Source organism: Salarias fasciatus, chromosome 13 (genome assembly GCF_902148845.1).
Source record: "Salarias fasciatus chromosome 13, fSalaFa1.1, whole genome shotgun sequence".
Taxonomy (NCBI): domain Eukaryota; kingdom Metazoa; phylum Chordata; class Actinopteri; order Blenniiformes; family Blenniidae; genus Salarias; species Salarias fasciatus.
Window position 1 is genome coordinate 7167382 of NC_043757.1, and position 27068 is coordinate 7194449.

At 43.0% G+C, this 27068-nt stretch overlaps 3 protein-coding genes across 3 annotated transcripts; 1 reads left to right on the forward strand and 2 right to left on the reverse strand.

The window, feature by feature from the left end:
• Nucleotides 1–1080: 1080 nt before the first annotated feature.
• On the reverse strand, nucleotides 1081–4788 carry LOC115399163 (zinc finger protein OZF-like). Its single transcript, XM_030106393.1, has 3 exons — nucleotides 4581–4788; nucleotides 2022–3269; nucleotides 1081–1853 (listed from the first exon to the last, which is right to left on the reverse strand). The coding sequence occupies exons 1-3, from the start codon at nucleotides 4750–4752 to the stop codon at nucleotides 1588–1590; spliced, it is 1686 nt and encodes a 561-aa protein (XP_029962253.1). The 5' UTR covers nucleotides 4753–4788; the 3' UTR covers nucleotides 1081–1587.
• A 1905-nt stretch (nucleotides 4789–6693) lies between these two features.
• On the forward strand, nucleotides 6694–13832 carry polr1b (RNA polymerase I subunit B). Its single transcript, XM_030106392.1, has 15 exons — nucleotides 6694–6908; nucleotides 7933–8100; nucleotides 8258–8404; nucleotides 8480–8612; nucleotides 8726–8862; nucleotides 9711–9934; nucleotides 10029–10200; nucleotides 10422–10593; nucleotides 10723–11004; nucleotides 11124–11257; nucleotides 11334–11504; nucleotides 11713–11869; nucleotides 11985–12181; nucleotides 12257–12507; nucleotides 12789–13832. Exons 1-15 carry the CDS (start codon nucleotides 6732–6734, stop codon nucleotides 13669–13671), a joined length of 3405 nt encoding a protein of 1134 aa, XP_029962252.1. The 5' UTR covers nucleotides 6694–6731; the 3' UTR covers nucleotides 13672–13832.
• Nucleotides 13833–14289: 457 nt separating this feature from the next.
• On the reverse strand, nucleotides 14290–16563 carry nanp (N-acetylneuraminic acid phosphatase). Its single transcript, XM_030106396.1, has 2 exons — nucleotides 16443–16563; nucleotides 14290–15510 (listed from the first exon to the last, which is right to left on the reverse strand). The coding sequence occupies exons 1-2, from the start codon at nucleotides 16530–16532 to the stop codon at nucleotides 14869–14871; spliced, it is 732 nt and encodes a 243-aa protein (XP_029962256.1). The 5' UTR covers nucleotides 16533–16563; the 3' UTR covers nucleotides 14290–14868.
• Between the last annotated feature and the right edge of the window lie 10505 nt (nucleotides 16564–27068).

A 27068-nucleotide genomic window follows, 5' to 3' on the forward strand; every position in this document is an offset into this window, starting at 1 on the left:
AAGCGTGGTCACTGCTGGCCGTAAGCACACCAAAACAAACGCTTGGAGCATCTACTTGCATTCCCCCCAAGACTTGCAGTGTAACTGTATCCAGAAAGAGATCACTTCAGGTGCTTTCTGGGAAAGTCCACTTCATTTGGGCATGTGTGAAAGCTCCCCTGATCTGGATCAGACAACAAATGCCGGTCTGCTTGAAACCATGAGTCTCAACTTCCTCACAAGCCCACTTTCCAGCGGCTTAAGTCAGAGGACACAACATTGAATGCAATGCATTTTGGGTAGCAAAACACACAAAGCCAATTGCATGAGTCCGAAGGAGCCACAAAGAAAGTTGAAAAATGTCTTGTGGGCAGACGTGGAGTGATGAGGAAGTGCAGGTCCTCATGGACAGATTGGCAGAGGACTATATACCGCTGCTGCGTGGGGCTTTGTGGCTACTGAGGCAGGACTCCTACTCCGGTCTGGACCAATTAACGTCCAATTGGGTTTCTTCTTTGCCAAGTTTTACTGCTTCAGTGTTTGTTTGGGGCGAGCACACCCCCAAACGGGCAACTTGTAATTGCATGTTATTGTCCAGGTGGTTCGATCCACTATCGAAAGTGCAGTTTGAAAGCAAATTAAACCAAATGAAGGTCTGAAAGTCATTTACATGTTTATTTGCTCTCTGAAATGCAGCATTTTTGAATGGGTTCTAATAGGACTCAGGCTCTTTTTCAAACAAACATCATCGCCCCCTGCTGGAATTTCCGCAGGATTACAGCTTTTATGCACTTCTGCATCGGCTGCACTGTTCACTAGCGGAGGTTGGAGTCATCATGCAACCAAGGGGTGGTTCATCAGCCTCTGCGTCATTCGAAAGCAAATTTATTTAAATCTTCTGCTGTGACAATTCAGGAACAAAATATTTTCCTGAATCACAATTTCAAATGTTTCAATCAGTAACATTTCCTTTAAACTGGAGAAAAAAGTTGTGGTTTTGGGCTCAAGCTGGGTTTTCTGAATGACAGATCTCTCAGTCTTTCATGTCTTCATCTCTTTGTGAGCTTTCAGACAGCACATCATCTTTCACGTCTGGTTTTGAACAGCGCTGAGGGCTGACAAAGCTTCCCCTGGTTGCATTACGAATCTTAGGCTGCTTTCACACCAGAATAGTCTAGAACTTTGGTCACTTTTGAATTTTCACACCTTCATTTGGTTTGACTGTTGCTTGAAACCAACACTGACCAGAGAGGCGGTGAAGCCTGATGAAGCAGAAACCCGGCTCACACATTCATCTAGACTGAAAGCAGCAGCCCCACCGCACTAACCAGCGAGCTGTTTGGCACCGGCAGCTGCGATATATAGTCTTCGGACCATATATCAAAGAGTACCTACACTTATTCACCAAACCCTTGTCCACCAGACATTTTCCAACTCTGCCGCTTGCAAGGCAGCTAAAACTCATGGTTTCAAGGGAACCAGCGTTCACCAAGTTCAGATTTCAGGAGAGCTTTCACACATGTACAAATGAAGTTGACTTTCCCAGACAGTCCCTGAAGTGGTCTCTGGTCTCGACCTAACAGGGCTGGTGTGAAAACACACAGTCTTTCAGGACGTCGTCTCTTTGTGAACTTCTTTATGGCGTTTCAATGAGTTAAGATAACGAAAACGTTCCCCACATGTTTCACAAACATATGGATTCTCACCTGTGTGAGTTCTCAAGTGAACCAATAGATTACTCTGTGAACTGAAACTTTTGCCACACGTTTCACATGAATGTGGCTTCTCGCCCGTGTGAGTTCTCCTGTGGACCAACAAAGTATCCTGTCGACTGAAACTTCTCCCACATGTTTCACAAGAATAAGGCTTCTCACCTGTGTGAGTTCTCATGTGGGTTAAGAAATAACACTGTGCCTTGAAAGTTTTCCCGCACGTTTCACATGAATATGGCTTCTCACCCGTGTGAGTTGTCATATGGGCCAACAAATTCCTCTGTGACTTACAACTTTTCCCACATGTTTCACAAGAATGTGGCTTTTTGCCTGTGTGAGTTCTCTTGTGGACCAACAAATTGCTCTGTTGATTGAAACGTTTCCCACACGTTTCACAAGAATAAGGCTTCTCACCTGTGTGAATTCTTGTATGTCGTGACAATTCGCTCTGTTTACTGAAACTTTTTCCACATGATTCACAAAAATGCTCCTCACATTCGTGAGTTTTCATGTGTCGCAACAACAGATTCTGCCGTTTGACACTTACTCCACATTTTTCACAAGAGAACGACTTTACATTTTTGTGAGTTCTCATGTGTCGCAACATACTGCTCTGTTGACTGAAACGTTTGCCACATGTTTCACAAGAATGTGGCTTCTCACCTGTGTGAGTTAGCTCGTGGGTCAACAAATGACTCCGTCGACTGAAACTATTTCCACATGTTTCACAAGAGAACGGCCTCTCACCTGTGTGAATTCTCATGTGAGCCAACAATTCACTCTGAAAGCTGTACTTTTTACTACAGACTTCACAATGTAATTTCTTCTTCTTAACAGCCACAGTTCCTGAGTTCTCTGTTAATTTATGTTTTTTACTGACTGTTTTATCACATTTTTCCTCAAAAGGAAGCTTTTCACATTCAGTCTGCTTCTCTGACACAGGTAAGTCTTCCACACTGTCACTATTAATTATGCTGATTTTTTCCAGCTCTGCAATTCTAGTTGTTTCTGATTCATGATTTTGTTTCACATGGTGGACTTCAGAGTCATGAGAGAGGAACTGCTCAGTGTTTGGTTCTTCTTCTGGTTCACTCAGGTGACTTTGCTCCTCAGTAGAAGGAACCCTAACCGAATCAGTTTCAAACTTAAGTATAAGTTGCTCTCCCTCCTGGCTGGTACCCAGCTCCTCGTGCTCTGAAATCTGTGAAAGTTCTGGTTCCTCCTGGTTCTCTTTAGACAGTAGAGGTCCTGGTTCTTGTTCCTCTTTGATCGGTGAAATTTCTGGTTCCTCTTGGTCCTCTTTCAACTCTAGAAGTCCTGGTTCTTCTTGTTCCTCTTTGATCTGTGAAAATTCTGGTTCCTCCTGTTCCTCTTTCAACTGTAGAAGTCCTGGTTCTTCTTGTGTCTCTCCGTTCTGTGAAGGTTCTGATTCCACCTGGTTCTCTTTCGACTGTTGAATTCCTAGTTCTTCTTGTTCTTCTTTGATCAGTGGAGGTTCTGGTTCTTCCTGCTCTACACAGCAGTTTGTTTTTTGTTTAAACAGCTGCTCCTCCCTACAATCAGGGTGTTGTGGGAGTTCTGTATGGACAAAAAAGTACAAGATAAATGGTTACTTACATTACTCAAGCGATGAAATTGAAAACTTCATTCAAATTTGAAAAACAGCATACAGTTGCTGTGCACCTTTAATAGCTGAACGGATTAGCCATTGCTGTTTTGGAGGAACTTTTTCTCTGTGCTATATATTAACTTAGCTTCTCTCATGTTTGTACAGCATCCTGTTAATTGATCACCAGGCCACCGGAGATGGAGTGAGAATGGAATGTCCTGCTCGACTGATTCAGGGTATTTTCCATAACAAGCGTATTCTGTCCAATGTGATCCAAAACAGTTTTATGGAGGTTTACATTTAGCATTTATCATTGGCTTTCCAGCTCACGAGGTCTCAAACAGTCTCATGAATTCCAACCCATACACATATGTGAGGATGAATTGTGTTTTTTTTTTTCAGCTCAGCCTTCACAACAGCCACACACCCACTAACATTCACACCTAGGGGCAATAAAGGGTTACCAATTAACCTGACATGCATGTTTGGTACTGGAGTACTTGGATCATTGTGGCAATATTTTTAATTCTTTAATTTTGGGGTTTTTATTGAATTGATTCACACCACTACTTAGATATGAGATTTTAATGATCCTCATTTAAAAATCTTAACCTAGGCCAAACTGAACCGCTGTCACCAGGTGGCATCAATAGTAAGTCAGCTAATAGCTTGTGCTTCGGTCAGCAGTTCACCTTATGACTGAAGCATGCCTGAAAAATGTAGTGGCGAAGACTCACTTGTATCAAGAAAGAATCTAAGGAAGTATCTCCACAGTTACCTTAACTGTGATTAGATTTGACCTTAGATTTGAAGGGCAAGACAGTTTTCAGCAAGAGTGCGTGGTTTTAAGGAGAAGCCACAGACAGCACGAAGCCAAGCAAAATGAAACAAACACTAGTCCTCTGATGCATTTCAACATCTGACAGTAATGGATTCATGAGACAAAACAGGCTCCATTTAAAATAAAAACTAGTAGGAATGAAAAGTTTGCTCCCTTTGACAATAACTGGTTGGCTTAAAAAAAACTAGAAAATTGACTAGAATGCAACATGAGCTTCTCTGAGCTTTAGAAGTGGGAAGTTTCCAGTTTGACCTGGATCTGATTTTTTTTCCAGCAACACCTGAACGCATCATTGAAACAACAGCCTGACTTGTCACTCAGACTCAAAAGCAGTAAGACACTTCCACCATTTGCAAACAGCACAAACACCGTTTCCTCTGTTTCTGATACAGATGTTCTGATTAATTCGGTAGCTTTCTGCTTCAAAAAATGTGCTTACCTGCTCTGTGTATCTTGACTTGAGGATTTCGGATGATTTGGAGCAGCACGCGCTGTCGATCAATCTCCTCCTCGAGCTGCACGATACTTTGTTGAAACACGGTGAATATTTCTCCCGCAGCGGCAGCGAGTCGCTCGTTTATAAACTCTCTCAAAGCCTGGACTGAACTCATTGTTGCAGCAGGAGAGGAAATAAATCTTCTGTGAGATGCGACAACACAGAGGAGACTCTCACGAGCTTCAAACAGCCTCCAAAATTGCATCTTCTTCTTCTTCTCTCGCTTTTCTCTTTCTTTTTTTTTTTGGAGGCTCACAAACAACCTCCAGCTTTATACTGGCTCCTACTGGACACACGAGGAACTGCAGTTGCGGGGAGTCCTTTATATTATAAAAAGAACTGTCCTGTGAGTTTTACAACTGTCAATTTAATGATCATGATCTGTGAAACAACATCAGTCAATTATTCTGAACGAGAGACAGTGTCTGGAATTCCTGACTGGTTGTAGATTTTCCGGAGAGATGCCTGCAATACAATGTTGGGAATCATAACCAACAATCACTGTCAAAGATAGAAAGTTATACAAATGTGAAGCTCATCCGCAAAATCAGTGTTTCTTCAGTGTTGGTCAAGTTGGTCAGTTAGTTACGGATTGCTTCTCTAAGAAAACAATCCCGTTACTTTACCGATTACTTTTTTAAAAGTAATTACTTGTTTTTTATTACTTTCTTTACTTTTCAAAAACATGATTTTCGATCTGAAAATTATTTAAAGTGATAAAGCTTTCTACTGTTTTCTGTTCTCTAATCTGATTCTTTGTACGAGGCTGAATTTAGCTTCCAATTCGACATTTCCCCTCTGGGGATTGAGAAAGTAAATCTGATCCTGATTCTGATTTAAGGGATGTGCTTCTCAAATCTGGACTAGGTAACTCTGCAGATTTTAAATTTTAATTAAAACAAAATTTGTGAATTGTGAAACCTTTTTTGGATTTGTGAAAATGGAAAAACCAGGATACATGACTGTGTTTTTCACAGACAGACCACAATGAATCAGGTGCAGACTGAAAACTACTCGACTGACTCTTCTCAAGACTATTATACGAAAGATGATAACCTAGTCCAGATTTGAGAAGTGTTGATCCAGTGGTTTTCGATGGAGACCTAATACCCAGTTCCTTGTGCCTGTGATATAACCCAAATACATTGAGTCAGTGTTGCATTTTTAGTTGTTGGTTTATTGAAAAATACATGTTATTGTATGTTTTTTTAATGCATGTGACTTTTTTCACTATTTATCTGGAGAAATCAAGACACATTATTGTCATTAATACTCCATAACAGCGTTCCCACATGCAAGATTAAACTGCAGTATATCAACATTTCTCTGTAATGACAATAAAGTTGTATCTATTTGAATATGCATCTAAAAAATACATTGTACATTGTAGATACATAGTAGGCAACGTATCTGTTAGGTCTTTCTTTTTCTTTGTCTTGGAATCATCATTATTACGTAACGTTCCCTTCTTCAAATGCACCTTGGAGAGTCTTAAGAAATCTTGGGCCGTCAGAAATAATATGAATATAAATATAAACTTTGGATTCAGGGTTTTTTAAGCTCTTTATATGGTTAATTTTGAAATAGCAAAATGTTAGTTTTTGCATGTCATCATGCAATTATACCTTATATATAGACCTACATGTGCAAACTGATTGTTTCAATTGCTGTTGATTGTTGCATTTGTTGTTTATTACTATTATCATGTATTAGCCTATTTCCTGGATTCTTTTGTGTTGAGTATATTAATATTGCATTTTTTTTGTACTGTTATCGTATAAATTAAAGACAACAGTGAAAACAGTGGCCTTCGGTTTCTTTTGTAAGTGTATGTAAGAAGCTTCATGTGAAAGGTTGATGATATTCATCCTTATTAACACATTGGAAGAAGAGTTAAAAAGAGTGCATGTTGTTGCTTCTCTGCTCCTTTTTGTCCTCTAATCATAAAAAAAAAACAATTATGAAATACACTGTCTGGCCACACGGTGGCAGTACAAGATACAACCTGGAGTCTAAACCCTCCAGAGAAGAAGAGCCTGACAGAAGTACTTCCGGGTAGCCATGCACGTGTGGTAAACAAGCACTGCCAGCAGCATGGACTTCTCAAAGAAGTGGAGTAATCTGCCTACAGGTCCGAGCCTGAGGAACCTGACAGAGGGCCGCTTCGGGGAGCTGAAGGAGCAGCAGCACGCGGCCGTTCAGGATCTGACCAAGGCGCACATCGAGTCGTTCGACCAGGCGGTGACGGACGGACTGAGCCGCGTCGTGCAGGTCAGAATCAGCCCGGAGACTTCAACTGCTCACTCCCAGCAAAATCGATTTGTTTCACACTTTATATGAATGAGTAATTTCCAAAATGTGGAGTAGAGGCTTCTTGGAGAGCCACGACAGCAATAATTAGTAAAAAAAAAAAAAAAAAAAAAAAAAAAAAGAATAATTCCACTTAAAAATACCCGACTCTCACAAATGACGGCCGTGCGAGAGTAGATAAACTTTCAATCACATTATATGAGTGTCTTCATCCGATTGTGAAAATTTTGATTTTAGTTGCTGTAATACAGACTTAGGCAGATGACTTGATAATGTCACTGATTCTATTTACTTCATCCTCCTGTCTGTCATTTTGTCCATCCATCGGGGAGGCATAACATCACATCTACAACCAGTTTCTAAAAACCCAGAAAAAGCTTAAAAAAACAAAACAAAACAAACTTGTGACAGAAAAGCCCCCGAGAAAAGAATTGAACTGTAAATGTTTACTGAGACCACAATAAGAAGCCAGCAGTACAGATATTCTCCTTTTTATTTCAATGTCAGTGAAAATAAAGCCTGGATTCATTTGATTTTATTGCTGTAGTTTTTATAAACGGTGTGTAATGAGTGAGTGCTTCTGCCTCATTTTACAACATAACCTCAACTTTCAGTCTCTGGCAGTTCTTCAATCTTCTGGTTTGATTTTGAGAAACTTGTGTCCAAGTTGATGTTGCACTTGGTGAATGTTGTCTGAGATTAGATGCTCTTTATTTCTCTATTTTTTGTATTTCGTGCACAGTGTATCAGTTATGGTTATTAGAAGTATGAATCGTAAATCCTCTTCACTGCGAAAAAAGAGGAACAAATAGATCAGGTCAGCCTATTGTCTTGTCGGAAGAAGGGGGAAAAACAAAACCCAATTGAATTAAGTTGAGATAATGATCAATGAAACTATGGACTTATCCTAAAAATACATGAGAGTGAGCCACATGGCTTAACAAGTCCATAATATTAACCCTGTGTTGAAAAATGTGTTTTTCAGGCCATTCCTCCTTTGGAGTTTATGTACAAAAATGACCAGATCAGTCTTTCGTTCGTGGACGCCTCCATGCACAGTCCAACTGTGGCCAAAGGGAACATCTGTCGGGAAATGAAGATATTTCCAGCAGAGTGCCGGGGCCGAAGATGTTCATACAAAGGAAAGCTCGTGGTAAGACATGAGTTATGAAAAAAAAAAAAAAAAAAAAAAGACATGAGTTATGTGTAATAGAAGAAAAACGCTTTGTGATCATTCTTTAAAGCCACTGCTGGTCATGTAGAACTGAAAGTGAGTGAAATTCAAACATACAGAGCCATTTTTCTCTCAGGCAGACGTCAGCTGGTCGGTCAATGGCGTCCCCAAAGGCATCGTGAAGCAGTCGCTGGGCCTCCTTCCCGTCATGGTGAAGTCCAAGCTGTGTAACCTGCATGGCTTGTCTCCCAAGGAGCTTGTCGAGCATCATGAGGAATCAGAGGTAGGGTGCGACGATGGCACCCTGAGCAGGCTGTTATTAGGTAGAATCAGTCTGAATTCTGTTTGACCTCAACAGGAAATGGGAGGTTACTTCATCGTTAACGGGATCGAGAAGGTTATCCGAATGCTGATCATGCCGAGGAGGAACTATCCCATCGCCATGTGCAGGCCGAAGTGGAAGAGCAGGGGCCAGGGATACACTCAGTATGGTAAATACAACCTTTTAGGATTTGTAGCACTGCGAAAAAAAGGTCTTGTGTCTTTTTTTTTTTTTTTTTTTTTAACCTTTGAGTTGATTTTGATTCTGTTTTTCTCATTGTAGGTATTTCTATGCGCTGTGTGAAGGAAGAACACACAGCCATCAACATGAACCTGCATTATCTGGAGAACGGGACTGTGATGCTGAACTTCATCTACATGAAAGAGCTCTACTTCCTGCCTCTCGGCTTCGGACTGAAGGTATTTCTATCAGCTGGAAAGGCACAGTATTTACCGTAAATCCTCTTATAGTAGCCGGGACTTTTATTTCTCTCAGCTGCAGCTGGCACCAGGCTTTTAATGGAAGGAGGCATGTATAAGAGAGAGGCTTGTATTTTAAAATGTTCAAAAAGAGCAGGAAGATCTTTTGTTGTAATTTGAACCCAGTAAAATGTACTGAGCTCATTTATTTTTTCAATCGACTTGAAAACATCGAGTTTAATGTTATCTGTCCCTCCGCCGTTTTTACCGGACGGGTGTAATACACACAGTCGCCTCGCCAGTCAGGAGGACTGGCTCTGGAGCACAGACTACTGTCAGTACAGTGCTGTAGCGCTTCACAGAGAAAAAAAAAAAAAAAAAAAACAGGCTTGTATTTGGAGGCGGCTTTTATGAGCTTTCTTCAAAGACGCACCCGGTCATTAAAGGAGACGGGCTTTTAATGGAATACAGGTACATTATTATTGGATTTACGGTAATCCCACTGTTCATCTAATTATCTCTCAAATGGTCATGACAGTTTTACACTTGTTTCAGTTGAAGATAGAACTCCATCCAGTATTGATTATAGTACAAAATTAAAAACTAAATCCATGATGGTGGCATGAATAAATAATCATGTTTTCAACGTTAAAAATCTTTTCTTATCTGATGGAGGATTTAAGGCCTTTTGGCCACAGAAAGAAAGTTTAACAATTTTATTTCTTTCTAAGAGGTTTTGCTTCTTTTTTTTTTTCCTCCTTTTTAAGCTCCCCCCCCCCTTTTATTTTATTATAGTCATACTAGCCTGAAGAGTATGTAAAGGTTAAATACTCTCTTGCGTTCTTCAGGCGCTGGTGGACTTCTCAGACTTCCAGATCTACCAGGAGCTGATCAAAGGCCGCGAGGACAATTCTTTCTACAAGACCTGCGTGTCGGAGATGCTGCGCATTGTGTCGGAGGAGGGCTGCACCACCCGCAGCAAGGTGCTCAATTACCTCGGAGAGCGCTTCAGGGTCAAGATGAACCTGCCCGAGTGGTACACAGACGAAGAGTGTGCCAACTTCCTGCTGAGGTAAACTGTGAGGACAGACGTGTTGATCCTTGCCCGGGTGACTGCAGTGCGCTCTGACATATTTTTGGGGATTCTCTCATGTTGTTTCTCTCAGTGAGTGCATCTGTATTCACCTGAAGTCCAACGTGGAGAAGTTCTACCTGCTCTGCCTGATAACCAGGAAGCTCTTCAGCTTCGCCAAGCAGGAGTGCATGGAGGAGAACTGCGACAGCATCATGTGTCAGGAGGTGCTCACGCCCGGCCAGCTCTACCTCATGTTCCTCAAGGCAAGTGTGCTTTATTCTCAGTTTTTCTAACACCATCAGTGTTTGGTCTTGATGAACGTGCGCAGGAATAGTAAAGTGGACTGTCAATTCAAATTCCCATTGAGAATTTTGATGAAATCCCAACATTATTATGCTCATGTGTTGAGCACAGTAATGTGCACGTGTCAGTGGAAATATTTGTGAACTGAACTAAAAGGACACATTTCCATCTCTGTCCCCAGGAGAGAATGGCTGCCTGGTTGGTGTCTGTGAAGCTTTCTGTTGACAAAAGAGGCAGTAAACTGGTTAGTGGCTGGGGCGCCGAAAACATGATGAGGATCCTCAACACGGGCTCGGATCTGACCAAAGCTTTTGAGTATCTGCTGGCTACTGGCAACCTCAACTCCAGGACAGGTACGGCCTCGTCAGCCCAGAGTCTTTGAGGTTTCCATGAGTTCATTCAAAGTGCCGCATGTTGTTGAACGATCTGAATGAAGCTGTTCATTAACGTGCATCACTTCGTCGTTGACCCTCCGCCCACAGGCCTCGGCCTGCTGCAGAACACCGGCCTCTGCGTCGTTGCCGACAAGCTCAACTTCATCCGCTACCTGTCCCACTTCCGCTGCGTGCACAGAGGGGCGGCGTTTGCCAAGATGAGGACCACCTCCGTCCGCAAGCTGCTGCCCGAGTCCTGGGGCTTCCTGTGTCCGGTCCACACGCCGGACGGGGAGCCGTGCGGACTGATGAACCACATGACGGCCAGCTGTGAGATTGTGGCCCCGACGTTGTCCACCATGTCTCTGCCCGCCCTGCTCTGTTCTCTGGGTGAGCGCTGAAGTCACGCAGAAGAAAAGCCGACGATCACGCCATCCGAGACGGTGGAACCGCCGCCCGCCTCGGTGTCTTTCCGCTGCACTGAAGGTTTCTCCTGTCTGATTTCTCAGGCGTCACCCCGGTGGATGGATCTCCCAGTCAGCCCTTCTCAGACTGCTACCCTGTCATCCTGGACGGAGCCGTGATAGGCTGGGTGGAGGCAGACCTGGCTCCGTCAGTGGCCGACTCACTGCGCACCTTCAAAGTAAAATACCTGCATAAAGCCACATTCTGCACATCACCCAAACAGAAAGCTGATTTTATAATTTCAATACCAACAGGTACAAAGAGAGAAGAAGATCCCTTCCTGGACTGAGATTGTTCTGGTTCCAAAAACAGGCAAAGCCAGCCTGTATCCAGGCCTGTTCCTTTTCACGACGCCCTGCAGGATGGTGCGCCCGGTACAAAATTTGACTCTCGGCAAGCAGGAGCTGATCGGCACGTTTGAGCAGGTAACTGATTTGATGTTGTTGGATGGACGATATCACCAGTTTGAAGAAAAGGTCACAGGATGAGTGATGACTTCAACAGTAAGCTGATTTAACAGTGAAAGATGGTCCAATTGCTGGACTATCGTTTGAAATGATTCTCAAAACTGCGTTTTCACCAATATCATACAAAGTGTCTGACTAGTGCTGACCAGAGCTGGTCTTGCTGCAGCTTTACCTCAACGTGGGGATCCTGGAGGACGAGATTGAAGCCGGCGTGACCACACACCAGGAGCTCTTCCCTCACAGCATGCTCAGCGTGGTGGCCAACTTCATCCCTTACTCTGACCACAACCAGAGTCCCAGGAACATGTACCAGTGCCAGATGGGTAAGTCTGAAGCGCCACACGTCACCATGATAGACTCTTCTTATTGGTTTTAAAATGTGTCGCTTGTGAAAAGCTGTTTCTTTCAGTCATTTATTGGAGACTGTTCTCTCTGCAGGTAAGCAGACTATGGGCTTCCCGCTGCACTCCTTCATGGATCGCTCAGACAACAAGCTGTACCGGCTCCAGACCCCTCAGAGCCCGCTGGTCCGGCCCTTCATGTACGACCATTACAACCTGGACAACTACCCCAGCGGCACCAACGCCATTGTGGCTGTTATATCATACACAGGCTACGACATGGAGGACGCCATGGTAAGTTACGCAAAATGCCCTTCTTTCTGATTCCCGTGAGGAGAAAACAGTCCTGAGCTGCAGCGATTCTTCTAGATCGTCAACAAGTCGTCGTGGGAGCGAGGCTTCGCCCATGGAATGATCTACAAGACGGAGCTGGTGGACCTGGCAGACAAGGTGAGGGGCGAGGACTGCGTGGTGTTCGGGACCAAGCCGGACGACCCCAAGACAAGCGGCAAGCTGGACGCTGACGGCCTGCCGTTCATCGGCTCTACGCTCCAGTACGGAGACCCCTTCTACAGCTACATCAACCTCAACACCGGCCAGGCCTTCGTCGCCTACTACAAGTAAGTGGAAACCACTGCAGGCGGCTAAAGCAGGGGTCGGCAACTGCCGGCCCGCCGAACCGTCCAATCCAGCCCGTGACTGTATTCCAACGCACGCATACATGTAGTTCTAGTGCAGTTCTAGTTCTACTGCTCTACAGGCTTGTTATAAATTGATTGAAGTGTGTGAACTGTGCCAGGAGAGGCTAAATGTATCTGCAGTAATGTTCAGTCTTGTGTCTGGACGTCAGGACTTTGTGTTCATGCAAACCTAAACGCAGGACTCTTCCTTCTGTCTGCAGGAGCCAAGAAGGCTGCGTCGTTGACAACGTGAAGGTCTGCAGCAACGACGCCGGCTCCGGCCACTTCAAACGCATCTGCATCACCCTGCGGGTGCCACGAAACCCCACGATCGGCGACAAGTTCGCCAGCCGCCACGGGCAGAAGGGCATCCTGAGCCGGCTGTGGCCGGCCGAGGACATGCCCTTCACGGAGAGCGGCATGTCTCCGGACATCCTGTTCAACCCCCACGGCTTCCCGTCTCGCATGACCATCGGGATGCTGATCGAGAGCATGGCGGGAAAGTCGGGCGCCCTGCACGGGCTGAGCCACGACGCCACGCCCTTCTCCTTCTCCGAGGAGAACTCGGCGCTGGAGTACTTTGGCGAGATGCTCAGGGCGGGCGGCTACAACTACTACGGCACGGAGCGGCTGTACAGCGGGCTGAGCGGCCAGGAGCTGGAGGCCGACATCTTCATCGGCGTGGTCTACTACCAGCGCCTGCGCCACATGGTCTCCGACAAGTTCCAGGTGAGGACCACGGGGGCGCGAGACAAGGTGACCAACCAGCCGGTGGGAGGGAGGAACATCCAGGGAGGGATCCGCTTCGGCGAGATGGAGCGAGACGCCCTGCTGGCTCACGGCTCCTCCTTCCTGCTCCACGACCGCCTCTTCAACTGCTCGGACCGCTCCGTGGCGCAGGTGTGCGTGGACTGCGGCAGCCTGCTGTCGCCGCTGCTGGAGAAGCCGCCGCCGTTCTGGTCGGCCACGCGCCACCGGAAGACCGTCTGCACCCTGTGCGGCAAAAGTGACTCCATTGACTCGGTGTCTGTGCCGTACGTCTTCCGCTACTTTATAGCCGAGCTCGCCGCCATGAACATCAAAGTCAAGTTGGACATTAAATGATCGTAATGGAGGACAGATGAAGAGTGTCTGAGTTGGATGGAGTCAAAAGACGAATCCTGCAAAGCAAAGTGCCTGAGAGCTTTTTGTCTGTTTTGTGGAAATGTTTGTATAAAAGAGACAGTGTTGAGTTCTCCTAAATAAAACTGGCGTGTCGCACCACCGTTCTCCTCCTCAATGGTGGTTATTATAAAGGAACAGCACGACTGAACAGATTTTCTAGTTTTTCTTTACTATTTCCTATTAAATAAAATTAGTGAGGACTTTTTTTCTCTAGACAAATAGCTCAAGTGTTAAATTTTGCTTTCTTTGGTCTTATAAATCAGGTGTTAACATAAGGCCCGTGGGCCAAAGCTAGCCTAAAAGAGGCTCTAATCCGGCACAGCAAACCACTAAGCAAATTTTAAAAATTTTGAAGAAAACTTGATTTTTTTTTCCTTTGAACAAATTTCTTAAGAGTTGCAGACACGGCACTCAGCCTGAACTCAGATATCCGTGATGCTGCTGGGAAAGCTAGCTACGTTGTTGCTATCAAACTAGCTTCAAAGCCATGCTGTCATACAAAAACATGCATAAAGCAAAAGCTTAGCGGAGACACTTTCTTGACAGTACCAGTAATTTGCAACCAAAGGTTTTATTAAAATTGACTTTATGTTGAGATTGTCGTCATCTTCAGTTGTAATTGGTTTCAGGAAAGTACTAATATTTTAATACTTTAGACTTCACTTGTGTTTACAAAGTACATTTACACTGCTTTATGTGTCCTGAAGTAACTCTGTTTATCACATTCTCTAACAAACTGCAACCAGCGTTTTACTCAAGGACACAGGAAAGCACGACCAACCCCGAGTCACAGCTGCCCATACAAACAGACAAAATGGTCATTATGTAAAAATATTATAAAGTAAAAAAAAAAGGATCTTTACAAATAATGACCCAAAAAAAAATCATGATTTCTTTTTAATTCTATTTGATCAATGGGAAAAACTCCCACTTAATTTCATTGTTCCTTAAAAACTCCTACAATTTAGCACCGTAAATTGATTTAACAATAAAATTGATAAATAAGATGGAACACCTGACCAACAAAGAAAAGTTCCCCTCGTCATTCCTAAAATCATCAAGTAATCTTGTTAAAATGTGTAAAAGTGATCCCGATATTTTCATTCTTCATTGAGAAGTCTGCCGCATGGCCGTCGCTCAGTGCAGTCGGTCCAGGATGTCTGGCAGGTCCAGCACAGTGGGTATCATATAATCTGGCTTCACTGAACCGTCCACAGCAGCTCCTCCTGCGCTGTTAATCCAAACTGTGGCCCGCACTCCGGCGTTGAAGCCCCCCTGAATATCCGTGTCCAGAGAGTCTCCCACCATCACACAGTCCCGGGCCTCCACCTGCAACATGTCGAAGCACAGGGTGAAGATGGAGAGGAAGGGTTTCTGCTCTGCGTGCTCCCCGCCGACCACGATGGCGTCAAAGAACTCCTCGCATGCGGAGGCCTCCACCTTCTCTCTCTGCGTCTTAGCCACCCCATTGGTCAGCAGCAGCAGCTTGTATCTGCCGCGCAGCTGTCTGAGCAGCGCGCAAACTTCGGGGGAGAGGCGGAGGAGCTCCAGCCGACTGTCTTTCCACAGGCGGTAGCACTGGGAGGCGAGAGACGGTGACGAGCAGCTGCCCAGAGTCTCTCTGATGCTTTCCTCCCAGTGACCCACACGCACATCTTCTATGGATCTGCCGGCCGAGGGGTCAAAACTCTCCTGGTAAAGTTTCAGCTTGAACTTGTCACAGATGCTGGCGACGGCGTTGTCCTCGATCCCCAGAGCGGTCTTCAAAAACTCACCGGTCTGGAGAATTCACACACGGCAAAAACACAAAGGCACCAACATCAGACGTTTCAGAGTTTATTATTATCAACAGTCATATCAGAGTCACAGTTATGCTTCCATGCACTGTATGTTCATGCTCTGCAAATTCAAAATGGCAAAAAATTCAAGATGTAAAAGTGAATAATCACAATTTGCACAAAGTTGCACAACTAACTGAAGAACAAAAATTAAGGTTAGGATTAAAAGTTTTGATTATTGAACTCTACAGTTAAAGCGGGCTCAGGCCACTCTGAACCATTTTCTAGTGAAGCTGCTACAGATTAAGACTGTTTCCTGCAGTGAGCTTCTTTCCTCTCTTCTCTTCATGTTTCACTATCAGATCGTCTCCCTGCTGTGCTCTGGTTCTCCTCTCCCTGCTGGATCTCTGACAGCAGAACTAGAGGTTTATGGTTGGAGCTTCCTGATCGAATCACATCTGCTTATAGTGGATTTATGACTTTGGTGTAACAATCTGTTGCTTTCTGTCTCTCTCCTCTCCTTTTCTCTCTTTCTAGCCACTGACTTCAACCGGAATAAAAGAAAATTTCAACCTGTCTGGTTCTGCTTGTTTCTCCCTGTGAAAATAGAACTTTTGATTTCTACTGTTATTTAATATTCCGAAACTTTAGTGAAGTTTAAAGTGACTATGAAGAGAGAAATTCTGACCCCACCCGGCCTCCGTACTCTTGCGACATAGTGGGAAGCAATAGACTTTACTGTCGCTTAAATAAACAGCTTTATGCATTTCAGAATATCTAGATGAATATCAGTATTTATTATATTGCAGTTACTTAGCCATAACAATATAGTCTCATTGATTCATGGAAAGCAGGTTAGGTTTACACAGACTGGAAAAGCTTCTCAACAAACACCTGAAAAAAGTTTTTTTTAAATTAATTAATTTATTTTACCTTTATAATCGCCACTTCACCAGCTCGACCCGTCTCAATGAGCGTGTTGTCCAGGTCAAATAAAATCGCTTTCACAGCTTTGTCGTCCATCGCCGATGCAGTGGTTCCTTCACGGAAGTACATCCTATTGAAATGCATCATGGGAGTTGTAGTCCTGACAGACTTCACGCACTTACGACATTCCTCCTCGCGATGGCGTCATTTGATTAAAGTACACCGTAAATTTTATAAACAGTAGATTATAAAAATCACTAATCCAAGTGACCCTTTAGAGAAAACATACATTTCGATGTAATATTTTAAGATACAAAATAGTTGACTAAATCTTGCAAAAATTGAGCCATACACTGAAGTAGGAACCATGTGGGAGATGGAGAAGACATGTCCAATCTATAATACTTGATACCACACAAAAATATAGCAGATATTTTTTTTTTAAATTGTATTTATTGATTGATCTGTCCATCCATCTACTGCACCACATCCGTCCTGTTGCTGGAGCCAATCCCAGTGAATTATAGGTGAGGGAAAGATACACCCAGGTTTCCAGTTCATCACAGGACAAAAACAAAGAGACAGACATCCATATTCACTCACATTCAAATCAAGGGACAATTTAGGATAGTCACTTAACCTCACATGAATGTTTTTGGACTGTGACAGGAAACTGGAGCACCTGGAATAAACCCATGTACACATGGGAAGAACATGCAAACTCCACACAGAAAGGCTCCGGCCAACACATGAACCTTATCATTACAAGGTCAAAGCAATCACCACTGTGCCACCATGTGGCCCTTTTTCTTTCTTTCTTTGTTTGTTTGTTTGTTTCTTTCTTTCTTTCTTTCTTTCTTTCTTTCTTTCTTTCTTTCTTTCTTTATTTTTAACATTTCACTGAAAGAGCAAGATTTTAATGTGTTATTTTCCTAAGTCCTGTATCATTTAAGCAAACTTGTGGTCTGGGCACTAAATACTCATGCAAGGAAACCATTTGTTGCAGTTTAATTCAGCTTGAACAGTAGTTGTCACAGTTCAATATTGTATAGTTTTTCAGATTTTTAACAACACAAATTGTTTCGTTACTGCATATAAGCACAATGTCACCACCAAAGTGAAAATAAAACAGCAGTATAAAAAGAAAGTTAATGTAAATATACCACAGCTTTTACACACATATGTCAGGATAAAATCTTACTCAGTCAATCTAAGCCTTGTACTTTATAATAATTGATATGTGAGATAATATATTTTCAGGAGACTGATGATGCAAGAAAAATATGAGGCAGGAGGAAAGAGGAAGGAGGTGGACGGACTGAGATGCCTCAGGTGAGGTTTTTTTTATTAATGATGAATGTAGATCAGCACAGTGGAACCTTTTTATATGTTTTATTTCGTATCACAGACAATTTTATCAGGAAACGATTTGTGATGCAGTCAAGAAACGTATTTAACAATAATGTTAGGACAGAACACTGTCATCTTGTTCATTTAGCTGAACCCTCAACCTGTTTTTGAAAAATATGGAGCAGGTCACCTCGTTTGACATCTACATCAACTTTGTTGTTGATAATTAACAAACCCGTCTGTCTCAGCGATGTTTGAGTAAATGGGTTACGTGACTCGTCCTTGCATTTCGCCAGTTAAAGTTTCTGTGACACATATCCTCTCAAGATAAAAACATACCTAAATTCTTATGCAACCTGTCCTTTAACTCAGTCTCACATCTGGCAGCGGGCCAGAAGATCACACACAACAGTGTGCAGGCCTGTTGCACCGCTGCTCCAAGCCCAATCAGAAATCACAGCAGGCCTTTCTCACGTTACCTCTGAGCATTTTGATTGCTGCGTCTTTAAGGAGCTTCACATAATTGCTTCAATTGCCTTGGAAGAAAAAAAAAAGAGGCAAAGATAAACTATAAATCAAAATCAACACGAACCTGCTATTATCTCAGAACAAACAACACCTGTTGCTTGCATGAGAAGATGTGCTTTTCAAAATGACAGACAAGCAGCAAATTAAGTCAAAAATCTCTTTTTTAATGACCCTTAACTGAAAAAAGGAAGTGAAACATAAACAGCAGAAGAGCAAACACACAAGTCTGAAGATGGAATTTCCCCGCTGATGTCAAGAAGGGGGAAAACGGCGGCAAATTACTTCCCTAACTGTATCTGTGTGACACTTCCAAGAATGCTGTGGCATGCGGAGGAGCGGTGTGGCCTGGTGTCTTTGTCTGCATGACACCTTTCCTCTTTTATCTGTGTGGGTGGCCGTGGCGGCACAGTCACACGCTATCCCTCAGAGGAGCACCAGTCCTGGTAAAGGCCACTCATGAGGGGCGCCACACCTGCTACATTTTTTATAGTCACATCACAGCAGAAGAGGCCATAACTCCTGACTGCATCTGTTGTCGTTTGGTCTTTTTAAATAATTTTTTTCAGAAAATAGATTGCATTGGGTTTGAATGGCCCAGGTCAAAAGTACAGGTGAGGAGACTTGATGGATTTGGAAGCTGCTATGTTCATTCTTCAATATATATATAAAACAAAGTGTAAAGTGTTGATATTAAAGGAAATAATACAATATATTGATGACAAGCTAATATCCTCAAGTTCAAATCCCACTTCTGAGCCCCTGACCCACTGTGGCTCCCTGAGGAAGGCCCGGCAGCTCCACTGCTTCTACTCTGTCTAGTTCAGTCTGATCGTGAACAGGATGGGTTACAGGTGGAGAGATATGCTCCTAAAGAAGATCAATAAAGCATTTGTCTATGAGGCTGGTGTCAAACTACAGGCTCAATATGAGAGAGAGAGAAAAAGAGAGGGAGACATAATACTTTTTCTCTGTCATGACAGTCATTCACAGTCAAGCAAAAGAGGCTTATGTCAAATTACCAGCACTAAGTGCTGCGTGTGCGCAAGCTTCTTAAAGAGACATTGTAAGACAGGAAAAGTTTTTAAAGAATTTAATCATGAAACGCTACACCAGTTACTGTAATGTGGAGAATTCATGACATATCCTGGAAATGAGCCTAACAGGCCTCCTCCAGTATTGTGAAGTATGGATAGTGGAGTTTCTGATCTTTTGGCCCGTCCAGAGTGCTACGTGACTCTAGACATGTTTAACAGTAAGGTCAAATGATGTGAGGATTCCCACTTTTGACTGAGTAACACAATTTATTATCTTCCATCATTAAATCTCTCCAAATATTTGAGCGTTTGGAAAGATTTGCATCAAAATATGCCGGTGACGCTGCAGCGAAAGAAAAGACAGTGATAACTGGAGCAAAGCTGTCTTTTTCTTCAACGAGATATGCAAATCAAGCTTTAACTCTGACGCGCACACGCATAGATTTGAGATTTTATCGAGGCTGGGGGAATGTATGAACTCCAATCTAAACAGAGAAAGGCCGGTGTGCCTAATGGCACTTGTCGTGGTAACAGAGGGCGTCTGGCAACCTGCACGTACACACAAACAAAAACAACATGTTCTGGGGCAGGATGGTGCCTCCTCAGCCAGTTATGCAATGCTCTCCACGATCAAGGAGCGATAGCTTTCTCTGTGAAGCTTATGTAAATTGTATGTTTGGAGCCCTGCAGTCCCGTCGTAAGGAGTTCACATCAGTGTCAATCGCTTGTGACCCAGTGTGAGAAAAAGCACACCAGCATATTATGGGTGTCACTTCATGAAGTACTTTTCAGGCTGATTATGATTTGAAGGGCCGGTACTGTGAGAAGAGAGGACCTCCCATAGCTGCCTGGCGGGTTGCCAGGGCCTCCACCAGCCCCCGTCTCTGTCCTGATACACCTGAGTTCTCCTGACCGGCCACTGAACCAGCACAGCAACAGAGAGGGAGGCCAACTATGTGTGGTCAGTGAAGTATAGCACTGAGAGTCCAAACTCTGGAAAATCCTCCTTTCACAACCCAGTGTTGTTTGCCAGGATGCTGCACAGAGAGTCTACTGACTGTGAAATTGTATTTTTCACACATCTTTGCTGCTCAATTAGGAAAATCCTGTTTTTTAATGTAGTGCGGGTTGAATTGGTACAAAGAAAACCTTAGACTCAAATGTTAACCGTCTAGTTTATTTCAGCTCAGTCCTCCTGTTTCAGTCAAAAATGACTGATCCAGATTGATTAATGATAATTCTCCAAATATCCATCATCATCAAATGCGCAACATGAATATTTTCTGATCGCATCAAATATTAGCAGAAGCAGTTTAAAAGTGTAAAAACACATTCATCCTCTGAAAACCATTCAGTGAGCCCATCGCTCAGCCACAAATGCTTGTTCCTTTTGGACTGTATGTGGAAGCTGTGTCAGCTGGAGGAAAATTTACATGCACAGGTATAATATGCAGACTTCACACAGAAGGGCCTGATCAATGCAAGAATGTAAACCACTCCACCACATGTTACCAATGTTCTCACTTGTCATAAATCATGCATTTTACAAAACGCCACATCCGTGATTTCCAATTTACAGTTTTTATTTTCTGGAAAGGCTGTTGCCCAGTTCCAAAACAGACAAACGAAATTCAAATCACAAAGACAAAACATACCAATGGCCATTAAAGCACCATTTAACGAAATGGTAGCTGGTTCATGTGGTTCACAGTCTGTGTCACTACATTCACAACCAATTCAGTGATTCTACAAAGAAAGAATTTCTCTTAATTTTTCATGTTTTATTGGTCTCTTTTATGTTAAAGCAGATCCACACAAAAGTTTCAAAGAATAGAATGAAGTAATTTTTTTTAAAAAAGCTTTGTAATTTTCTTTCGTCTAAGAAACTATTGACTGTTACTGCTTAACAATTAACTTCTTTCTTGTTTTGGAAATTAGACAAGGAGTGAATCAGAACGCTGAAACACAGCTACAAAATGCTGTGTCACTGTGACTTAGTACAATCTGTGACTTGATTTCAGTTTAACACAAACAGGTTGCACCAACAGGAAATCTGGCACTAAGCTGCTGGCACGTCACTCTCACTCGTTATACCGTGACATGCGTGCAACAGCGATGCATTACAGGCGAGCCTGATCTGTCAGAAGGAATTAAAGATATACTCGATTTCTTCATACAAAACAAAACAAAGTGAAACAATGCACAAGACCTTTTTCAATTTCTGAACTGTTTTGATGTCTTAAAAGTGAGAATTTAACTCTTTCGTTGAGGTAATTCTGGCTGAAGTCCTAGTCAATAATTTACTTTTGTCAAATGTTTAAGTTAATGATCAATTTCTGAAAGAGTTAATAAAAGGGAATCACAAAGGCTCAGAATTCAAAACACGTCTTTATAAACAGTAACGTCACCTGAGTTACACTCATTCTGAGACTCATCATGACGTATGAGTAGCCTGGAGTCACTTGAATGAGCACATATGTGATGGAGCTCCAATAAACCCGGAGGAGGTATAGAAGCGACTCCGTATCACGTCACTGTATCCCGGAGGTGCAATTTTCAGGCTGACTGAGCGAGAACGAGATGAGACAGGCTGAGACGCCGACTCTGTGAAGAGGATCAGAGGCTTTGATGCTTCTGTCTGCCACACAAACACCGAAAACCTCGACACAGTCGGCGAACCTGTGACAAGCTGCATCATCCCATATCAAATCAAATGTCAGGTTTCAGAAGACTGTGATGATAGAGGAAGATTGAAGTTCACGTCAACAAGAGTTGGGTCCTCTTTTCATTGTTGGGATCAATACAAATATCCAGGCTGTTGTGGCACGAACACGACGCCAGAAGAAAAGAAAGCTTTGAGGCCAACAACTCATCAGCTGAAATTGATCTGTGACTCCTGCCTTCCCTAAACTCTAATATCAGGGGTTTGAACAGGACGTTTCCATCTGGATAAGACAAGATTGGAGGTGTGGGACATTTGGAATGCGTTAATCATAAAACCCGGAATGTTTCTTTTGAAAATGAATATAAAATTGCACAAAGTGTCAACCAGGCTGGAGTACCAGTCATTTTGGACAGGGCTGAAACGACACTCCGATGGCTGAGTCAGAATGCAAGATCGATTCAATGAAATGAAAATTCATCGATTTCATAATAACTTATTTTTTCTATGAAATACTATTCACTTTTTTGAAGATTTGCATTATTTATTTTCATTTTCATGATTTTTTTTCATATTCATTTATTAAAGAAGGAACATCCACTGTTTGTTTCTGACCTTTGGGATCGGCTGTGTTTGCATGCTTCCCTTGAGGATGTATGGGCTTCCGTCCCATAAAACCTGCTGGAATATACTTTATACTCCGAAATGAACCGCTGGTTTGAATAGTTTGTGCTTGTCCAGGATTTGCTGTGCTTGTCGGGATCAGCTCCAGCTGGATGAATCGTTACAGGAGGAGGGCTGGATGGTGGTGCTGCGTTCAGGTTGTATTCCCATCTCTGTCTGCCCACACGTCCATGAGCAAGTCACTTAACCCAGAGCTGCTAGAAATTGACATACACTTTCAGCAGGTGGAATCGAACCTATTCGAACACATATCTGGTGATAAGAAATTTCTTTTGAATTTTTGCTCTGCATAGCCACACAAACATCCCAACAGCACTCTGCTCCTGTGTAATCCTCATTTTCAGCTAAACTGCTCTCGCCCCTCCATCTGCCCTTCATTTACTCGGGATCCCTCTGAAGTGCTCTGTTCAAGGACGAGAAAACAAACCCAATCAGTCGCCCTTTCCTTGCACCCGCTGATTGGATCATCATGCTGGAAGTGCGAGGGGCGGCGAGAACAGATGGCGTCTCGTTGCTCCACACTTTCCACTCAAAGGTTTTTTTTTTCCTTCTTCAGGGAGGAGTGTTGATGACATGACGCGCCCTGTGTCAGTTGCAGGAGTCTCAGAGAGGCTTCCAGATGGAGGGTCTGGCGTGGAGGAGACGTGACTCCGTATGGATTCTGTGTGTCATTCCTGCCTGTCCTTGTATGTGAAATCGCTCTGAGCTCATCTAACCATCACCTCCGACATATGACTTTGACAGAAGAGGTGGGGAAAAAAAACCAACCAACACTCTTATTTGGACAAGAGTGCTTCACATCAGACATCCTACAAGAAGACTGTTGTTGTTTCATTAGATCTGTTTGACTTTCCTGACACACAAAAATAACTCTTAGACAGAGGATTGGCCTCCACTTGACCAGGGCTTTCTTGGAATCCGTAATTGAAGCAGGTGAGTGTTTGTGACTTAAAACAGTTTTTACGTCACACACACACTCACTTCATACTCGCAGGATATTTAGAGGAAGGAAATTCATCATATGCAGGCTTTTCCTCACAAACAGAAGAGATGTCTCTTCGGTTAGTTGGCAATAATATGCAGTTTGAAGGTGCAACTATGCAGATGTTGATTTGTCTTATTGACTACTGACCTGTTCACACTTGAATAAAGTGAAAGCAGAGGATGGATGGAGACCAGTTTTTTATTTTGTCAACTTCATTCACCACATATTGATCCATGTCTTCAATGAGAATATCACAGTTATCTAATTGTATCGAAATGTTTTTGTGTTTCAGAGAGTTCAAAAAAATCATTCAGTACTTCGAAGATAATAGAATGTTGAGCATCACCTGAGGTCCTCCTCTGACCTGAGGGTTTTTGGAAATTAAAAATGTTTGCAGGCCTTTCTGACTCAGTTAGAATGAAAAAAGCTCCTATAGCCACCAAAGACACAGATCAAGTTTAACTGAACTTAAAACATTTGAGAGATGAAAATTCTATTCATGTTCATAGCATGCATGATTTCAGCACAAGCTTAGACATCTCCCCAAACCTTTATCATTACTAAGCCATGCCAGTCATTTACATAAGGCTGATCCCGCTCTTGGTTCTGTTTTGTGATGTTTACAGTCGGAGGTTATGCAGAAACCACATAACGGCACGTATTACTTGTATGAGGCACAAAAGAATAAGAAAAAGTTGCGGTAGTTTGGATTATGTTTCTCATGCATGCTTTGCCTGGAGGACGTGGAAAAGTCAGCAAAGATTTCTTCTGCGAGGCCTGAAAATACGGCTTAGGTCATTACATAATTGGATCAAGTGGATTTATTTTCCCAGGCAATAGATCATATTTGGAGCAGGCCACATCAACATGCTGTCCATAGTGCATAAAGACCAGTATTTGATTGCAGTTTAAAGGGGATTCTATGTAGGTAATCAAAGGTTTGTGGATTACATTCCACACAGAGCCTCCTGGAGGTCTTTTCACAGGACTCTCTCATGAAGCTGGATCCAAGGCGCTGATAAGAGCTGGTGACTGAGGGCCCCGGCGGAGCCTGACAGCTGGACACTTCTTTTATCTCACCTGGCCCAGAAGAACAGGGCCTCTGGCCTGGCTCGGCGGGGGCTCAAAGGGAATCTTTGTCATGCATGCGTGTCAGTAACGGCGGACAACAAAGAGGCCTTCTGTGGCGGCGCACTGTGCTCCTCTTCTCATCTGAGACTGCTGCTCCAACAGCGCTACACCTGTGCCCCGCTGCGGTCAGTCCACCATGTGGGCTCAGCTGCTGCGCTTATCTGCAGAGGTATATCAAATGATCGGCCCTGCTATGGCTCACTGAGGCTGCACACCATAATATGGTCAAACTAATAAACTTATATGGGCTGTATTCTTCTGAGCAGTGTGCCGAGTCTTGATGTGGCAGAGGAGGAAAAAATAAGAGATCATATAATACACTGAGGGTTGCAAAGCTATGAAAGCTGCACCAGTTTATTTATATTTTCACTACATCTTGCTTAGTTAGTCATTATTGTGGCTTTACTGGTCACAGGCTGGTCGTATGGTGACATTGTGGTTAGCATGCATTCATCATAGCAAACAGACCATGGGTTCATATCGTACCGAAGACTTTATGTTTGGTTTTGCAGCATGCTCTCTGACATACTCCCAAAGTCCAGAAACATGCATGTGAGGACAGTCAGTGAGCCATTTGCCTGTAGGTGTGAATCAAAATACCAACAAAAGACAGGCAGACAGGCTGCTGGTGAACATAGTGCACATGAGAGCTAAATAGTAGCATGCTGTGTTCAGTTTCAGAGCTGAAGTGACTTGACTGACTTGATCGGATTTATCTTGATCAGTCACAAATACAACTCCTAACAAATGCCTCCTCTGCGTGCGAAGTCGATATGGGAATTTCTGAAAGCACAAGTGGCTTCATAAAACAGTCAAAATGAAACTTAAACAAGCAATATCTGGCTCAGGAGACAAGGACACTTCACTTTCACATTGGTTTAGCAGAAATTACCTAAAATGTGACCCTGGAACAAAAACAGAGATCACTTCATAATGAAACTGCAAATTTAAGCTATTTATTCAAATTTTGCTGTTGGTGTTTTTCAATCTTTCTCCATGTTTCATTCATTTGTATGTCAATGTAAATTATTGCTTATTTTTTATGAAATGGGGAAAAATGCTGAAAAGTTTACACTTCATGATGTACTGGATGTACAATCCAGCCACTTATTGGAATCTACCCACTTTATGGAAGTGACCCTGAGGTGGAGCAGCTGAAACACCATCTCATTCTCAAGCTGTATGCATTATTGATTTGATTACAGAGTCACACTCCAGTCAGAAGATAAAGTCAGTTTTAGAAAAAAAGGAAACTTGCTATTCCAGTGTTTGTATCTCAGTAAAATGATGTAATGTTAGCAACAAGGATCAACTGGGAATATTTAAGGTAACAGAGGTTACATTGATCAGTGTGTCAGTGAGTTGTAGAGGTAAAGCCAGCGCTTTCAGCCACTGAGGTTCTGCAGTGGGATGATCTGCTGTCAATGACATGGTGATTGTTATAATGTTTTAAGGAAGAAAGTGTGGCTCACTCGTGCAATTTACAAATTTATTCATTTTCTTTTGTCTGAACATGTCAGTGTCCACTATCCAGATCTGGAATTTGCTTCAGCAGTCCAAAGCAACAAACATCTGATATATTAGGTCTTGCATTACGTTGTGACGCCAAATACGCATTGAAACATGGATAAATTAAGTTATATTCCCTCCTACATGTGGTTTATTAAGATTATGAGGAGAGATTTTATGTATTCCAGAATCTATATATTTCTACTGTCGAAATTCGCATTTCCCCAAATCTTTAGAATAGAGGTACAGCATTAAAGCGTTTTAGTCTTGCCAGATGTAGAGATGTGCCAATACCAGCACTGGGTCCGATGCTGCACGGAGTACTCGTCTTGGTACTTGTGAAATCTCCCTGATACATCCTGACGAATACTACATAATGTTATTTCAGCAGCAGCGGGTACGCAAGAGAAGAGCCATGTTTGCAGTTTACAGATAAATATTGATGAGAATGACAACAGTAAGACAGACTGTAAATTATCTTCTGCCAAAATATCAAAAGACAAGAGAAAGAAAGCTCACACAACACCAGAAACTTAATCAGCAGTGACAATTGGACCATATTTAAAAAAACCAGTGATCGGTTTGAAGGGTGATAATTTACCCCAAAACCTCGAAAACATCCTCTAAATTCCACTTCACTCAGTTTTTTTCTGCTTGTTGGCTTTTAAAAATGATGTGCAACAGAACATAAACATGCAGCCTCAATGCAGACTTGCTTCTGTATCAACTTGAACTGTGCTTTCCGAGTG

What these genes read in the sequence shown, in the direction of transcription:
- LOC115399163 (XM_030106393.1), bottom strand. Translation starts at nt 4,752, where the DNA reads ATGAGTTCAGTCCAGGCTTTGAGAGAGTTTATAAACGAGCGACTCGCT. An exon ending in AGTCAAGATACACAGAGCAG is followed by an intron (nt 3,270 to 4,580) that starts GTAAGCACATTT and finishes TTGTCCATACAG; the next exon opens with AACTCCCACAACACCCTGAT. An exon ending in CCACAAGAGAACTCACACAG is followed by an intron (nt 1,854 to 2,021) that starts GCAAAAAGCCAC and finishes GAACTCACACAG; the next exon opens with GTGAGAAGCCTTATTCTTGT.
- polr1b (XM_030106392.1), top strand. Translation starts at nt 6,732, where the DNA reads ATGGACTTCTCAAAGAAGTGGAGTAATCTGCCTACAGGTCCGAGCCTG. An exon ending in CATACAAAGGAAAGCTCGTG is followed by an intron (nt 8,101 to 8,257) that starts GTAAGACATGAG and finishes TTTTTCTCTCAG; the next exon opens with GCAGACGTCAGCTGGTCGGT. An exon ending in ACTCACTGCGCACCTTCAAA is followed by an intron (nt 11,258 to 11,333) that starts GTAAAATACCTG and finishes CAATACCAACAG; the next exon opens with GTACAAAGAGAGAAGAAGAT.
- nanp (XM_030106396.1), bottom strand. Translation starts at nt 16,532, where the DNA reads ATGGACGACAAAGCTGTGAAAGCGATTTTATTTGACCTGGACAACACG. An exon ending in GTGAAGTGGCGATTATAAAG is followed by an intron (nt 15,511 to 16,442) that starts GTAAAATAAATT and finishes TGAATTCTCCAG; the next exon opens with ACCGGTGAGTTTTTGAAGAC.